This window comes from Ammospiza nelsoni, chromosome 6 (assembly GCF_027579445.1).
Source record: "Ammospiza nelsoni isolate bAmmNel1 chromosome 6, bAmmNel1.pri, whole genome shotgun sequence".
Classification (NCBI taxonomy): domain Eukaryota; kingdom Metazoa; phylum Chordata; class Aves; order Passeriformes; family Passerellidae; genus Ammospiza; species Ammospiza nelsoni.
In genome coordinates, this window is record NC_080638.1 from 48671997 (window position 1) to 48689793 (window position 17797).

The 17797-nt window shown below is 42.5% G+C and overlaps 1 protein-coding gene across 1 annotated transcript in view; it reads left to right on the forward strand.

Annotated features, from left to right (window-relative positions):
- The first annotated feature begins 6251 nt into the window (after window positions 1-6251).
- LOC132074867 (ras and Rab interactor 3-like) overlaps window positions 6252-17797 on the forward strand; it is a 153062-nt gene continuing 141516 nt past the window's right edge. Inside the window, exons 1-2 of the mRNA XM_059474905.1 lie at window positions 6252-6408; window positions 8661-8771. Of these exons, the coding sequence (XP_059330888.1) occupies window positions 6252-6408; window positions 8661-8771 (268 nt within the window). The remainder of the gene's footprint in view (window positions 6409-8660; window positions 8772-17797) is intronic.

Consider the following 17797-nt stretch of genomic DNA (forward strand, 5'->3'; position numbering starts at 1 on the left):
TTGTGTGCTGATGGAAAAAAAGTGCTGTGATTAGCCCCAGTCCCTTGTGTTTATCATGATGCCAGCTAACCTCATTCCTCACAGTTAAGGGTAAGCACAGTCAAACTTCCCCAGTCCTCTGGCAGCAGGACTTAGAATCAATACTCAGCTTGAACCCATGTGGAGATTTGAAGAGGAGAAAAGACTTCTGTTTATAGAGAGAGGAAGAAAGGAAAAATTTGCACTGGGCCTAGAAAATCAAGAAGTGGGGAACAAAGTCATGTAGCAAACAAGGAAAGAGTCAGGGAAGCAGAGAAATAGGCAGAAGAGAAAGTGACTGTGAGAGCTGAGAGGAATAGAAAACCAGGGGCAAAATGAAAACATAGTAAAGTTAATTGACAGTGGAATTCACTGCAGACAGCAAACTTGAGAAACTGAGAAAGACAGTATGTGTGTGGGGAGCATATGCTTTGTAACAGTCTCTGCAATTTAACCCCCATTTCAGTATGGTTTTATGCACGTGCATGAGTTCTTCAAATCTGGCAAGGATTTAATCAGATGCCTATATTCCTGAGAAATCTAGAGGGCTTTAAACATAGATGCTGTGATGAATTTGGAGGGCTTATATAATATTGATTTAAGGGTGAAAATATTGAGGTTTTCCTAACAAAATCCCTTTTAGCTAGATGTTGATTGAAACCTTATGAGCAGAAGGACACATTGAATACTACTGATATGCATAATGCCTCTCCTTCTGTCCTGCAAGAAGACATTTTGGTGGGCTTGGAGAAATGAAGAGAGCTGACGTACCTAAACTAAAATGTGTTAAAAGCACATGTGGGAGATAAAGAATCAACTGATCTTATTTTCTTGTACTTTAAAGATCACATCAAGTGTATAGATTTGGTTGGTACCATTTACACTTACTGTATGGCAGGAAGATTATAAGCATCAGCTTGACCTCCTTCCTGTGCTTATGTGAGGTTGTTCATGGCATGAAGGATATGAGAAACTCCTGCTTGTAGCATCCCTGAATACTGTTTGTTGTTAAACTCCAAGTAGGGTCTTGGCGAGTGGGTCCTAGCTAAGTGAAAGGAAAATGTGGTTCCATGTTACAATGTGAGACTGACTTCTTCATAGCATTTAAATTTTGGCGCACAGTTCAGTTATTTACAGCCTTGAAAGCAAAACAAAGGTCTGAGTTAAACTATAGAAATAACTCTTTATTAAGGAATACTTCTGCCTCTGAAGCATGCTAAAGTACCATGTGATAACACAAGTGGCAACTCTCCATTAGAACTGGGAGACAAAAAAATCTGAGAATGCATAGAAAAACATGGAGGATCTCAGCACATGGATGAGTCCTGAGTACTACAGCTGGAGCTTCTCTGTAATATAGTGGATAATAACAATGGATCTGCTTTCTAAATTTCAAATATGGTTCAGCAAAGCACCTTTCACCAGTGCTTAAAGAGCCATCTGGATATATATACACACCTAGGGAGGTAGGGTGCCTGGAGTTACAGTTCAACACTTAGATATTGATTTGCTTTCTCCAAGCTTGTATTCTAAAGTCATATTTGTGTGCCTCCCTTTGCCAGGGACTTGGTCCTAAATAAACACCGGATTGCTTTTTCCTTGACAGTCAGGTGATTATGGACAGTGCCAAGCTAAGGCTCTCTGTGGCTCCCTGACATGAACCACCTGGGTCAGCCAGCAAAGGCAGGATCCCAGTCTCTTTTCCCCCCAATGCCTTTCCTCTCAGTTAAATTTGTATGGCTTGTGGGAGATTTTTGTGTCCTTTTTTAAGGAAACATTGTTGGCTGTTTTTTAATATTACCTCTTGACCTTGCAGATGGGACAGAGGGGTCGATACTGGGATGCCAGTTGTATCAGTCAGAAAAGTCAGACTTGAAAAGGCTCCTAGGGCTGGTTGGGCACCTGTCACAAACAATCACCTTCTAACCATCCAGAGCTTCCCAGCTCTTCTGTGCTGGAACAGTCTTCATGGCCAACTAACAGGGCCTCAGCTTCCAGCAACCATGCCATGCTGCTGCTTTTTCTTCTCCTTTTAGGGGGTGCCATAGAAAATTAATCCAAACATACTTCTCCTTCAACTCTCAGCAGCATCAATGTTTTCCTCTCAGATGAGCTGCTTTCATGGATCTCCTGTGAGACACTTCCCTAATTCAAAGCTTTTTGGCTGTTTCTCAGTTCAAGACACTAATTGTGCTTGAGATGAAAAACAAGCACATTTGGCAGTGCTAAATGAAACTAACATTAGTATGTGCTTCTAGTGAGACATTTTGGCGTGGGACATACACAAAAATTAAATTATCACAATGATAAACACTGCAATAAGAAAGAAGATTTATTTCTTGTGTTTGTCGTAAAGATAAGTGCTATTTAATATTTTTTTCCTCTACACTTTGTTTTGACAATGTTTCTCACATACCTTTAATTTTCAAAACATAATTCTTTCAGCAATCCTAGACCTAGTCTGGAAAACATTTTGTTCTGATTATACTGGAAACAGAACATGTGAAGTATCACCAAACCACTCACTGTGAAAGCATCACTCAGAAAACCATGTGTGTCTTACTCTTTTTTTTTTTTTGAGACTATTAATGGAAGGCTTAGCTGAATTTATATACAGTTGTTCTTCTTGCTCTAAGAGATAGCAATAATTTAAATTTAAAAAATAAATGCAAATTTCTCTAATGTCACCCTATGCAGTAAATATTTGCTTCACTTTTGCTCCCCAACACTGTGTCACTGTACCCTAATACACAGCATGGATGTCTTAAATCAGATGAAAGTTCCAGTACTGGACATTGTTCCAGTAACAACCTCCATGTGAATGGCTCAAATGTACTCAAAGAGACCCTCCTGGTGAGAGGTAACTGGAGCTGAATTCTGCAGCACACCTTTTCCCTTTGAGACATCCGACACAAAAGGTTACCTGACACATTTCTCTAAAAAACCCTCAGCAAAATAAAAGTGATTTGGAATTCTGTTCTGAAAGTTTAGTATTCAAGAACAACTTTGAGGCTGCCCTGTGATCACCAGACTGATTAAAAATGCTAATCAGAAGCTTGTATGATTAGGAGATTAGTAGTGTCTGAACTTTGATCTGCCTCATTTGTGTACACAGGAAAGGGAGAGACACACACCATCACTGAGAACTGCTTTCATGTAGCAGATTTCTGTAAGGAATTCACAAAGCTACTCCTCACTGTTTGGGTTCTTGTTTCTTGCTTTCAGTGGTTCACAGGGAAGGCCATGGGGTTTCTATAGTCACTAACTGTTAACTTTAAACCAAACAACTTTGTAACAGCCAAGAAAAGGAAAAAGCTCTATGTCAAAACAGGCATTATTATATCAGCATTCCTGTTACTAACCATGTGCTTTGTTTGATCCATGTGATGTTCATAGGATCCGACAGAATTAATGAAAATCCCTCACATGTGAAACTCAAGACCTCTAACAATGGTAAACAACACATTGACACAAATATGGAATACCTGTGAATGACAGCCTCAACTGCAGACACAACTCCAGACACAAATTTACCTCAGTTGTGGCAAACTTGTCATTGCATGTAAGTACAATATCAGTACTTAATAGTTAATATCAGTACCTTTTCAGATCAGGGGTGCCAAGGCGTTGAAAATGTCTTCAGTGTAAAGAATAAATAAGTAAATAAACAAACACAATAACATAAAAATCACAAGCAACTTTCATCAGTTGTAGGAAGAGACCCAGCCATTAGAACAGCATCTCTGAAGCCCTTATAAGTGAAGAATGGTCAGGCATTGGAACAGGCTGCCCTGGGAAGTGGTGGAATCACATGATAAATTGACATGTGACAAATCCTGGAAGTGTTCAAAAGATGTGTAGATGTGGCACCTGGGTACATGGTTGAGTGGTGAATGTGTCATTGCTGGGTTAATGGTTAGAACTGATGATCTTAGAAGCCTTTTACAACTTTAATGATTCTATTATTCTAGGCAGATTATAAATTTATTTTATTAAAAACCGAACAAATCTCTGCAATCTCCTCCACTGTCACCATCCTTCTATTGCTAGATAAAATCTTCATACAGAAAACCACAGTCTTGTCAGCTCTGCAACTCTCATTAAACACACAAAAAGGGCATGGCAGACTAATATTTGCATTGCCACTTGGAGTGGACAGGGAGGCTTTAGGCCCAGAAAAGAGGTGATGGAAAGCCATGTGAAGAATTAGCTCCCATCTATTACAACAGCTAACATCTCTACTGACATGGCCAACCAACACCTTCACTGGAGCTTAAGGATCTTCAATGAAAAAAACAAGTCCACTATAAATAAAGGTGCTGATCTAAAGACCTTCTGTTGCCTTTATCCAGCTTCCATTGCCTCCGTGTCTAATTAGCCTGTAAATTCTTTTGGTCAGGGGTAGCTTTCACCGTTCTGGGTTCAACTTTGAGATTTCCTATCTGGCCATGGAGAGAAATCAAGAGACATAACCTGATTTACAATCTTCTCTATTACCTTTTTGTGAAGTAGGCAAGAGCTCTCACATTTACCATTTCTCTCTCAGCAGCTATAAAGGGAATGAAAGAGAGGAGACTGGAGCGTGTCTCAGTGCCATTCTTCTGACATGTTTTCCTGCTTTAATGTAAATCAGAAAGTCAAAAGCCCACAAGAGCCTAGGTGCCCATGGAGCTTGGGCAGTTAAGAAGCACAAGTTTCTGTAGCTACATTCACATAAAGAAGCAACAACACCAACGCCACTGCTCCTCTTTGGCTCTCCAGCTTGCCTTTTGCACTTGAGACAATTGGCAGTTTTCAGCACGAATCCAGAGCAATTTCACATGCAGCGTGTACCACAGCATCCTGAGCATTGTGCTTCTGCATCTTACTGTAGTGGATAGAATTCACAAGCAAAACTAGAAAACAAATTTCAGTGATGGGAAAACAGAGAATTGGTGATATTTTATTTGTGATTATTTGTTTACGTGGATATTTGTATTATAATTATGAAGCCATGACAAACAATGCCAAATATGTGTTTCATGTTCTGAAGAATATAGACAATGATCCAGAGGGAATCACCTGAAAGGCCTTCTCTCGTAAACCCAACGCTGTATCAAAAGAAGATCAGATGAATTAATCCCGGTTTGTCTACATGCGCTATCTCATGCGTTTCTGGGAGGATACAGAACCGATGCGTGCGCTGTAGGAGGAAGTTCCCACGACTCGTTGGCTGACAGTAACCCCTTAATTAATGTAAACATAAAATTTTGGTTAAAAAAAAGAAATTAAATCTTGGTGGCACAGCCTAGACCCTTCCACAAAATGGGTCATTAATTTGCCATCCCAGGCACCCCGCGTTGGTTGCAGCGCAAATTGGGCGCAGAAGCGCCATTCTCCCCATGGAACCCCTCTTGAAAGGCATCTCCTGAGACAGGTGGAGAGCCCCGAGCCACCGGTGCCCCTCGCCAGCCCCGGGGCGCTGCAGCCCCTCAGGACACCCGGCCCGGCCCCGGCCCACGCCTCGGCACGGCGGCACCTACCGCTGCCCTGCGCGCAGCGCCGCCGAGAGCCGGGCATTCCTGCGCCGTGCGGGGAAAAGGATTAATTTCAACACTTAATGCCTTACCCCGGGGCGGCGGCGGGGGAGGGCACACGCGCGTTGCCATGGGTGCCGGAGGAGCACCCAGAAAGTTGCGGGAGAGGGGCGGGGAGAAGGGGCCGAGCCGCCCGCCGGGGCTGAGTGCCCGCCCGGCGCCGCGCTGAGCCCGCTGGCAGCTGCTGTCACCGCGGCGGCTGAGTCGCCCACCTGCCGCCTACGGCTGGCGGCGGGGGAGGGAGGGAGGAAAGGGATAAACTTCAAACTTGGCCGGGCGGGCAGGGAGCCGCATGGATGTGTCCGTGCCTCGGCGCTGAGTCGCAGCCCGCGGCGCGCTGTGGGGCGGCCGGTGCCCGAGGAGCGCGGGGCGCCGCCGCGCCGCTTCCTCCGCCGCCGGCCATGGGGCGCGGGGCTCGGCCCGGCCCCTGAGCGCGGCGCCTCCCCCCCGCTCCGGGCTGCTGCCGCTGCCGCCTCCCCGCCCGCCGCCACCTGCCTTTCCCTCCGCTGCGCCGCTGCCGACCTGAGGCCCTGGGCATCGGCTTATCTTCGCGCTGCAGCCCGACCGAAATGGAGCCGTCCGCGGGAAGCCGCCGGGAGTGAGCCCCGCTTCCCCACCGACCCACTGGCCGCCCCCTCGGCGCCCGCGCTCGCTCCGATGGAGCTGGAGGAGACGCCGCTCGCCCCTCCGAAGACCATGCTGCTTATGCTGAGGAAAGTTCGCAGGAGGCGGGAGATGCTGCTGCAGCAGCTGGGCTTCATCTGCGCCATCCTGTTCTTCGCCTGGTGCATGTCCAGCCTGCTCTCCAGAGCGGGTGAGTGGCGGCGGCGGCGGGACCGGCGCACCCCGGCAGGCTGCAGCCGCCCCGGGGCTCGGCGGGGTCAGGCGGCGGTGGCTGTTCCCGCTTGGGGGCTCCCAGTGGAAATGCCCCGGCGGGCGGGCAGGCGGGGGAGCAGCGCGGGTTCCTCCGGAGAAAGCCCCGCGCCGGGAGGATGCGCGGCCGCTGCCCGGGTGAGGGGGAAGCCGCGGCGCTGGCCCCTGCTCGTCCGGGGCTCCCCGGGGCCGCGCCCCTCGGCTCGGGCACTGCCCGGGCATCGCGGGGCAGCGCTGTGCCTGCGAGCGGCCCTGCAGGAGTTTCCCCCCTGCCGCTGCATCTGAGTGGAGTTCTCTCCAGCCGCCTGTGGCTCCCTCTGCAACTTCGGGCTGATTTGGTTTTGTCTTCAGGTTGCAAACCTCCATCATCAGCTATAGCTGCTTCTTTTCTCAATCTCACACGCACCCCCGACACCTGTCCCCCCGTTACGGTATAGGTTTGACAGAAAATTCTGCATTTTAGGCTGGGAATGGTGCTAATCTTAGGTTTTATAGAGGGAGTATTGTAACAGAGTCTTTTGCATCATTTGTGCATGTGCTGTATTGGTAAACTGATGCATTTATGATTAACCGTATCATTCCCATTTGCTCCTCTGCCTGCTGGCACAGTTTGGGCTGTAAGTATGCAGCTTCAGGCCCTCATCCTCCAATATGCTTTGCATCCCTCAAATACAAAGTGTAAGGTTGCTGGGACAGCACTTGGGTCTCTAGGTAGGGCTGCCAAAGTCCTCGAAGATTTAGGAATAAAATCGACTAAGCCCATCACTGAGCATCTACATTTAAGAAACTCAGATTTCAGCACAGTTAGGATGGGTCATCTGCTGAAATTAAAGCTGAAGTTCAAGTATGTGCTTTAGGGAAGAAAAATCTGCTGGAACTTGTCATAGTTTGTAATGCTCTTGTGCTCAAATTATTGCCTGGCTTGTTTGAGCTGTATCTAGGATGGCAACAAGCCATCCATATAAGAATTCGGTGTCTTAAACCATATTAGCATATTGCTCATCTTAAAACTTTCAACTTGGAAACAAGTAATGGGGGTATGAATATGTTTGCATAGCTTGAGGGATGTTTTTTGTTGTAGTTGTTGTTTTCCAAAACTTTTTTAGGTTTTCATGAAAAATGTCATGACTAATGAAAGTTTTTAATCTTCTGGGTTATCAACTAAATCCCTCATAACCTAATTTTTGATAGTATGCTGTATCAGGTAGGGGTTTTTTTTCAGCTGGCTAATTTACAGTACATATTATCCATAAACACTGACCATCTGTTGTCTATGTTTCTTACAATTGTGGCTCAGAATATTTAATTCTGGAAAAACTAACTTCCGAACTAGATTTCATTTTTTCAGGAGTCACTAAGAAAACACAGGCATTACATGATGACAGTATAAACTCTAAAATTGGCCAAGGAAGAATTTTTGTTATTACAATATGTTCATTTGAAATGGATAAGATTGAGGTGGAAGTGGTTTAATTAAGGGGTTCTATTCTTTCTTTGGTTATTATAATTGCATATGGCACATGATCTCCTAAGTGCTCCTGTACTCTATCTAACAGGTTCTGTTGAGAATGCTTCTGGAATATGCATTATGGTAAAAGCTCCATTGATTTCTAAAAAAGTTTTTATTTTTTTAAAGTCTTATGAGAATTCACTGTGATTTCCATTTTCTTTGACGAATTAGGAATGGTTTGATATTATTAAGCATAGCCAAGACTGAAAACTTCAGAACAAACTAAAATGTAACTGGAACATATCCATATGCATTTTTATTTTTTCATGAAAGCAGTAATGTAATATGTGCAAGTACAGATGACTAAATGGAAGTGTGATTTTTGCTCATGTCAGCATAGCTGGGCTGGTTTCATCTATAGGAGCTGCAAGTGTTGACTTTCACAGGTACAGGCTTCAGCATTTGCTTGCTGCAGAATATTTTCCTGCTGTGGGTCACAGCCAAGTGTTCTGGTAGCTCTGATAGCCAGAACATGCCAACAGCTCTGATATGGCACCCAGCTGCACCCTTTGGAGCTAGGAGCACGTGTCTGTTGGCATGTGCTCCAGTCGCACCTTGGATTTTGCCCCATTTGCATTCTGGTGGTCTGTCCATGCTCCTTGTTCGTGGCACCTGTAGTCCAGCTGGGATGATGCAGGAAAAAATTGATGCTAGTGGGCATAATGTCTTCTTATTTAATATAGGCCAAGAATCAGCTGTTGCCGACAGAAGCATTATATCAGGAATATGGAGGAATAGAAGGTTGATGGCATCACCTAATGGGACGCATGAAGAGAAGAACTGTACAGAGCCAGGTAAAATGGGAAGACATTGCAGTGTCCTATAAGCTCTTGAGATGTATTGGGTAGTTTTGTCATGACCAAGCTGTGGTGATGTGTAAACATCAGTGTTAAACTTAAAAAACCCCAAAAATCAGGACTGTTCTGTGTAGAAATGGGGTTTATTGTGTTACGTAATGACATGATTTTATGTATCAAATGCAAAAGGTAATGTTCAGATAAAGGCATGTTTAGGGTCATTGTGAGACTAGTGTGCCCACAATTCAATTTCTGTAGCTTTGTTCCTTCGGTGATTATTCATTTCTGTCCAGCTGATGTATGTATATTGCACAAGTCATGAGAGTGTGCTCCTCTTGAAACTATGGGTAGCTAAATATGCAGTGTTTTAGATGACATCTGAGCTCAGTGATTTATGTTCATTTCTGTTACACTGTTAATCGTGGTTTGCTAGTTTAGTGATAAACTGTGTATTCAGAATAGGAATTTATGTTGTGTGGAGGGAATTGATGAGGTAAGTAATATGGAAACCCTGGAATCCATTTTACTTCAGGATGTCTATCTTGGCCAAGCAAAGAGAATTGATTGAGGGCAGGAATGGATGATGCATTTTAGTATCAGTGTTAGTCCACAATGCTTTCATCTTCCCATCTGTCTTTCCAGTGTGTATTTCCTTTCTCTCTCTCCTTGCCTCTCTGTGGTTTATGGTGTGTGGGAGATGAGACATTTTGCCAATGGCACTAGCCAAGTTAATTTAAAGTTCAGATTTTTTTTTTTTAATGTGACTCTTTGATAAACTCTGTGGTGGCAGCGGAGTGTGCTCCTTCTCGCCAGCATGAGTTCTGGGATGCTGTCAGCCCCAGGCACTAGGAGAGTTTGGAGCAGTGTTCCTGCCCTCTCTCACGTGTTTGTTGTGATACTGAGGTGCCAGTTCTATGGACTGGGGGTCACTAGTGAGCTCATACACACCTGAGAGAGGAATGGAAGAGCATAGCTCAAAGTGTGTGGGTCCCAAAGTTTTAACTGTATCCTCTTGATGTCCAAGGGCTTCCCCATTCTCTTGTTAAGAACTTTGTGGGTCAGTTTGCCATGTTCTGCATCTGCAAAGTTATGATGATCTTGATTTGTCTGGCAAAGTTGTTAACAAACAAGAAATAATACAAAAAGGACCTTTGTATCACACATACTGATTCTTGATGAATAGTCAAAAATACTATTCTTTCCCACTCCTCTTTCATTTTCCTCCATATGTGTGGATTCATCAATGTGATCATGTCTGAGCACATACTTGTCAGCACACTTGGAGTCAAGGCAATTAAGGCCACAAAATTATAGAAGCCAGATCAGAAAGATACCTGTGAAAGTTCTGGTGGAGACTTCCATTTAGCATGAATGAGAACTTTTTCACAATTATATGATAAAACGACCGAGGCAAAAACCTGCTTGCATGTGAGTTGGAGTTCCAGAAGCAATACTGACTTCTGCACATGTTTAAAACAAATAGTTGAGCTTCCTCCATTCTTCTAAAGCCATAAGATTAGTTTAAGAACAATTGGAATAGATAAATACAGCTGGCTGATTTTGATGTGCTTTCTGAAATTCAGGTCTCTGAGGTGTACTTTTCTCTGTAACCACAAGAGATGGACACGGGGGAGGCCCAAATATGCCTCAGGATGCTGAAGTTTAAGAAAAAAAATCACAAGACTTGCATTAAATTAATAATTTCTAGTCGGTAGTAGCCTTTCTTTTAAAAAGTGTTTCTTCAGTTAGAACACAGATTTACAGATCAAATCTGTCACAGGATTGCAGTTGTAGCATTTTTAATCATTTCCTGTTATTCTGCAGTTATGTACTGCTTATCATTGTGTATCTTCTGCAGCTGAAGGGGGAATTAAGATGCTGTAGGAGTGACTAGATGTAAGCTGCAAATAAAGGGAACATCTGAAAATAGCTGAAGTTGGTGTTTGTGGTCAGGAGTGGGTCCGTGAGAACCCATTATTGTCATTGCTCTGTAACAACTTCTGTAGACTTGGGGTAGTGTTCTTTTTTGGCTTTGTTTTTTGTTGTTTTGTTTTTTAGTGTACGGGATGTTGACTTGCTATTTTTCTATTTATTTTTTTCATTCTTGTCTGGTAGCCAGGGATTGAGATTTGTCATGTAATGAGAAGGGAGCAATGATGGAACACCTATCAGAAAGGAGCCAGTAATAGAGCTCATCTCTGTGGGAATGTAGCTTGTGTAATCACATGGATACAGAGAGAGAAGTCCCAGGAAAGGTCAAGAGACTTGATGGAGATTGCATAGAAGATGGGTGAGAGTGTTGATTTTCAGTTGGAATATGAATACCCGGTTTCCTGTGGGCTCCTTTATGAGATGTACTTACTCTCACCTATGTCATTTCTGTGTCTGCTCTGAGCACGAGGGGCTGTACAAGTGCATGTCTGTGTCTATGGTATAGAGCAGTTTTCTTTTGTTGTGTGGATGTTGTGTGTGTTTAGGATACAAGAATTTCATAGTACCTTGAGAAATGCAGGTTCTTGCTGAGAGCCTTTTAATCCCTCGTGCTATTGCTGTACTCCCTTTCCATTAGCTTCCCACACAAGTCTTCAGCTTTACCCTCCTTTTTCCAAAGGCTTTCAATGGAGTTAATACATTTACCACTTCACTTGATTTTCTTGCTTAATGTATAAGTGGAAAAAAAAACCCTCAATTGTTAGAAAAGGCAGCTGTAGAAGTTTATAACACCGTGAGATCCCTGCACTTCACAACACTGGCAAGAAAAGCCTCACCCTTTGTAATATATCTTGGGTTAAAAACTCTAAGATTCTACAAGTAATGGTAGAAGCTTGTGAGAGCTGCTATCTTCTAGAAGCTCACATAGTCTACACTGTTTTAGGTTAGTCTCATTGCTGAAGTAGATAATTTTGTAATGTGTTCTTCCGCAAAGATTGATAATGTTGCTGGGGAATTGTATCAGAAGAGGAAAAATGCTAAAGTCTCAACAATGCTGCTTTAAAAAAGAACCAGAGGAGTCTGAAAGAGGACAAGGAAATACATGTATGTGCCTGTATGTGACTGGAGAGGAAAAGTTGGGGGTTTTGCATCAGAAATTATAATCATGAACATCTTAAGAGGTGTTCCATGTTTTTTCTGATAGTAGTATTCTGCAGTCATGAAGAGTTATAGATTGCCTCTATCCCATAGCAGCAAAGGAACTGTAGGTCATCTGCAGGAAGGAGGTGGAGCCTTGGGAGCACCAAGCCAACCTTGGTTCTAGTCTGGACCGAAACCAAATCCTCACCACAGTTAACATGTTCTGTAGCATTTTTCTATTGAAGATCATACCTGGCTTTAAACTTGCCCGTTGTTGAAAGCTTCTCTGCTTTGGTAAGATACTGGTCTTTATATTGTCCTGGAGGCTACAGGGCTTATAGATTGTATGTAGAAGGCTCTGGACTTCAGAAATTTCATGAAAACCTGGGATTTTTAAATTATAAGTCGTATATTTAGTTGGTATTGAGTAACTCTCTGGATGGCTTCCTCTTGGAAGGAAACCAAGCTACCTTTTCCTCATGGCTCTGGGTAGATTTCTGTGGGAGGAGGAGTTGACCTGACCCTCACTTGAAGCAGAGGGATCAGAAAAGAGGAGTAGTTGTCTCTAGCATCTTAACAGACCTCATTAGTTTGCAACCGATTTTTTTGCCGTATCCAAGCTCTCGCTTCCATCTGCCATCAACTTGCTAGCTTGCAGTGCCATCTGCCCAGAAAGTCTGATTTGTAGCTTCTCTGCTCCAATGGCTTGCCTCTTGTTTCAGAATGTTCCCATGACTCCATGTCCTCCGCAACGCCAAGTAACGTTTCCAGGGCATACAAGGTGGGGTGACTGGGTGTCATGATACCACGTGCCTCCACTGGGGCATGTCAGGCTGCTAAAAAACTGATCCAGACTCTTTGCTCTTGTGAATATTTTCAAGTAATCCCTGTGTATGGGTAGAATTTTTTTCCCCTGTGAATTAGAAATGGGAATATATTTCCATTGTCTTCTGGCACTAGTTAGGGAGTGGCCTTGAAACAGAAAGGCAGTGGGATTTTCCTGCCTGTGGTTTGTCAACCATGTTCATGAGATACAGTGATTTTAAGTAGGTGGCAGTTTGGTTCAAGTGTGCTCCTTCCATTGCTGTTAGTGGGTAAAGATGAATTGTCGACTGGGGGAAAGACATTTCTTCCTGAGCCATGCTCCATTTTTAGTTTAGCATTAAAATGCACGTTGTAGCAGTGCTTTGTGTACCTGCAGTGAGAGAGAAAGTATCAGTTCTTTACAGTAAAGTGTGTTTCCCAGCAGCATGTGTGTGAGTTCTGAGTCAGGATCAAAGTCATTAGGTCTGTGTATATTTTACACAGTTAGTTATAACCTTGGGGACTCATATAAGATGTCATGCATTGTAGAGAAACTGTAGAAATCTTAGACAGTTTTGTTAGCGTACCATAGAGAGAACAAGGGCCTGTTATTTTTTTCTACAAAAATCAATGATGACTGGAGAAGACAGGACTGATTCTTCCAAGCAATTTTACAAAGGGGCAGAAAACATTATTTCTTGTACACTTGTGGTAAAGACACTATAGGAACTATTGATTTCCATAAGTTGTATTTAACAAACACAGAGCTTATAAGTGCATAATTCTTAACATGCTGGATTGATCTATTCTTTTTTTCCTTAATCTATAAGATCATAAACTTAGAGTAATAAAGACTGGTGGAATATATAATTTTGTGCTGATATAGTTTCTTTAAATGATGTGATAATATGTATTTCTTTTAAACAATGAGCTCATGATCTTCCCTAGATCAAACTTCCATTTTGTAGGAGGGGTGAATGTCTCAGACCACCACTTTTAAGGATGTGGTATTAATAATCTCATTGTAAACCTTAGTTTCACAAACAGCCTGAATTGGTAAGCTCAGCATGACCTGCATGTGCTCTTATGCATTCATACAATACCTAGCACAGAAAGACCACGGTCTCATTGAGATTGAGACATGGTCTCATGTCTCTCATTGAGAGACAATTATTGTGTTCTGTTATTTGCAAATATTTCCCATGGGCATATTAGTCAGACTTCCTCTCTGCCTTGATACATAGAATATGTGCAACTATTGTAATATGACAGATTTATTGATAGTGCATGCATATGGATTTAAAATATTTTGTTACTCCAGTGTGTTATGCCCTCAAAGACCAGGAAATTATCAGCCATAAACATTCTATTTTCATGTTGGTCTAAAAGGAAATGTATATGAAGAAAGGTTTAAGAAACAATTTCTTAGTTGCTTCATACATACAGTATTCACAGAACATATAGGTGCAATGTCCTGTGAATGTGTATTTATTTGTGTTAGCGAGACTTACTAATTAGCTGGCACGTAGCTTATTTCTGTAGCTACTTGTCATATGCTGGTGGGGTTTTATTTGTTTTGGGTCTGCTTTGGGTTATTCCCCCTCACCCAGCGATTCCAGACTCCCTCTTGTCCCTGTAGGTGCTGAGTGGTAAACTTCATTGATTGTGATCTCATTTGTATGGCTTCTGATTCTGGGGAAAATAGTGTGACAATTTAAAACCACTTTTAGATGGGTAGTTGATGGCAAATGACAAACATGTTATCACAAGTTTTTCTGCTGTGACTGCCAAGTCTCCTAAATCAGAATTCGCACCTAGGTTGAGATTGAACTTCTTTGCATGGCCTTTGGGTGTTTGAGTATTAAATGGTTATGCAGGTAGGTGTAATTGAAGTTAGTTGGGAAAAGTGGTGGGGTTTTTATTTGTGTTGGGTTTTTTTTGGTTTGTTTGTTTATTGTTTTGTTTGTTTCTGGTGTTTTTTGTTTTTTTTTTTTTTTTTTGGGAACCGGTGTACGAAACGTGCTTTGATTAAACGTAAATTTTGAAAAATAATCATCCTTCTCTCTGAGCTGTTCATTTTCTAGCAGTGTATTAAAATTGGCATCCAAAATACTAGAAAGAAACAAGACAAACATTTCTCTGTGCTTTGACTCAACCTGCCAGCAGCATCCCCTGGAGAGCTGAGAACCAAAAACGAACTCCAGGGTAATTTATCCATTTTGCCAGGTTTAGGTGTCAAGTTTGCTAGAAGCAGTTTAACACACAGTAAATTAAGGTCTGACTAAAATGCCATGTTGAGATGTAGTAAACAAAGGCAAATAAAACATATTAAATAGTATTTTCTTATGTTACTGTATATTCTTAAAGCTAGTAAAAATACAACTTAATATAATCTTTATTTCATGTGACTCAGATTAATTTACAGTTGGCTTGGGTCCAGTTGAAGCATATTGTGGATAAAGACTTTTACAAGCTAAGTCTTTGCTTTGGAACCAAGAAGCAGGCCTGAAACAAAAATCCAAATTTTTAAAATATAGCCACTTCAGAACTAAATGTAATGTCTGTGAACACAGGTTCATACTTGAAACATCCAGGCTGAATGCTCTGGAGTGCTAGACTAAGATCTCAAGTTCCCTGTATTAGCCCAGCTCTAATATTTAGATATCTGATTTGCCTATATTTCAAACCATATTACCATTACCTAGGCATTCCTAGTAATAGTGCAACACTTCTTTTTCTGTAACTGCAGACAACTCAGGCAGAGAGCAGCTGTGTAAATTATTGGCCTGAGGTCAAAGAGGAAATGCATGACAGAATCAAATCCAGATACCTCAGTTTTGATTTAGGCTCCTGGAAAAATGATATTTGGACCTCCTGAAGTTCCATCCAACCTGAGATGTTCTGTAATGTGCAAATCAAATAAATTATATTTCACTCAGGGCATATTTGAAATCCTGAATTAGGGATTTCAAAATCAAAGTTAATAAGACTTGGACATGCAGCTCTCCATGGTATTGCTGACTGACTCACCTTTAGTGGGGGATAATGTGTGTGTATCTGGGTATGTTCTCTGGTGTGACTGGGGAGTTGGACCATTTTATAGATATGTGTAGGGGGATAGAATATAAGAAAATAAAGATAGTGTAAAAAGTAATCTTACCCCTAAGGAGTTGCAGCTGGGTCAATTATCAAAGAGTAGGAACAGGCCTGACTTTACCAGGCCACAGCTGTGAGCAATAAGAAGAAGATGCTATAAAAGAGTGGGGTGGCTGGGTGAGAAGGGAACTGGAGTCAGTGCCTGCTTGGTGAAGCAGAAAGAGGCATTGCTCTGAGGAGCTGCCCAGCAGAAACACCAAGAAGGTATGGAGCTTTTGTGATAAGGAGACAACAGTATGGAGCCCCTGCAATAAGGTGACAACAGATTTTTGCTCCACTTCCTACTTAGCAAATGGTGCTGTTGGTATAAAAGCTGTGTTTAAGTGTACCTGTCCTTGTCCATGGCCGTTTTGATTTCTGTGTCACCTTGTGTGGCAGCTGAGACTGAAAGCGCTGCTGTCCTGCCTCATGTGGTGTGCAGCTGCTCCCAGAGCTGACCTTGCTGTTGTAGGAAGTGGGTTGAGAAGGCCTTGTAAATCAGCCTGTGAGCATTAATCCACACTGTAGGGGCTGCCTAGCACAGTCTTTATGGGATTCTGGGCTGCTTGACAGATGCTAAAACTCTGGATTCCTTTCTACATCTCTCTGCAATCGGTGCTTCACCAGTCTCACTTGGACCACCAGTGTCCAAGGAGGATTCAGACAAAACTCTACAAGTGCAGAATTGAGATGCAGGGAAGCAGAGTGTGAAAAGCACCTGGAGAGAGGAGATTGTCACCAGAAGCTGCAAGAGGGATAGAGAAATCTGGAGGTTGTAACTCTGTGGTAGAAAGACTGAGATTATCCTGTTGGGCATTTTGGAGTTGGAGGATAGATGAAAGAGACATGTGAATGAAGGGAGACTGAATTTGGATGGTGAACCACGGGAGAATCTTGGGAATTGCAAGGCAAAGAGGTAGGCCCTGGGAAGTAGGAAGCAGAGAAAGTGATAAAATAGAGTGAAAAATCAAAATTTAGGGAGAGGTTTGATTTTGGTTGGGCAAGAAATTACAGTAAATTAGTTTTAAACTTTGTTCTGCTAATATTTCTGATAAGAACCTTTATAACTGGTTTTTTGTGAAATTACAAAATTTTATCATCTGTATTTAGTTCTGTATTCTTTATGCCAATGACATTTTACAAAATAGATGTGGTTACCCACCCAGTAGCGTGAAAATACCCTATGAACCTGCTGACAATTCAGCTGGCATCAAGGAGGCAAGACTTTCAGGCAGTAAAGAGTAGTGGTTTTCTTTATTCTTTGAAGTTGACAGACATTGAAGACCTGCTAGTAGAAATTGTCGTAAGCGTAGAAACTGAGTCAGATCTCCTGCTGGAGTTCTACTGGAAGTTGAAGTACAGCAGAGCCAACACTTCAGATGGAATGCAGGTTTCCATGTGTATGTTGTCAGCCAATTGTTTCTTTATGTTTCAACATGAGATTAATAGTTTAATGTTAATAACAGGTGCTACATTAACAGTGCTGAGGGTGACACTATCTACCCATATTGAGGAACAGTGGTAAATGTGCTTTCCTGCAAGCAAGAAGAGGATAATTTAGATTTTGCCTGTTCAGTTTCCATACATGCTTGTTGGAAAACTCTCAGAGATTGCCTAAACCTGATTAATTACTTTTCCCCTGCATGTGATGCATTCAGTTGTTTAGTGAGTTGAGGGCAATGTGATTTGAATCTATTGCTATTCAAAGGTATTTAAACCTTTTAATAGCAAGCTGTAAGATATTCACAGATGGTGGGAAACATTTAAGCTTCTGGAATGGACTTTTTGAATGAAATTTATGTTTAGACGTTTAAATTGACTGAAATGTGGAGAATAGATTTATTACCCACTCCCCCCATTTACTGTGAATCAGCTTGTGCTTTGAGTTTTGTGAGCTCCTAGAACAAACCTGACTCTCTGAGAGAGGCAGCTGCTTGGAGCCTCAGGGAGAATGTCTGTGCTCCCTTAACTCTCCCATCAGTACAACCACAACAGTTTACAGCAGCTGAGGC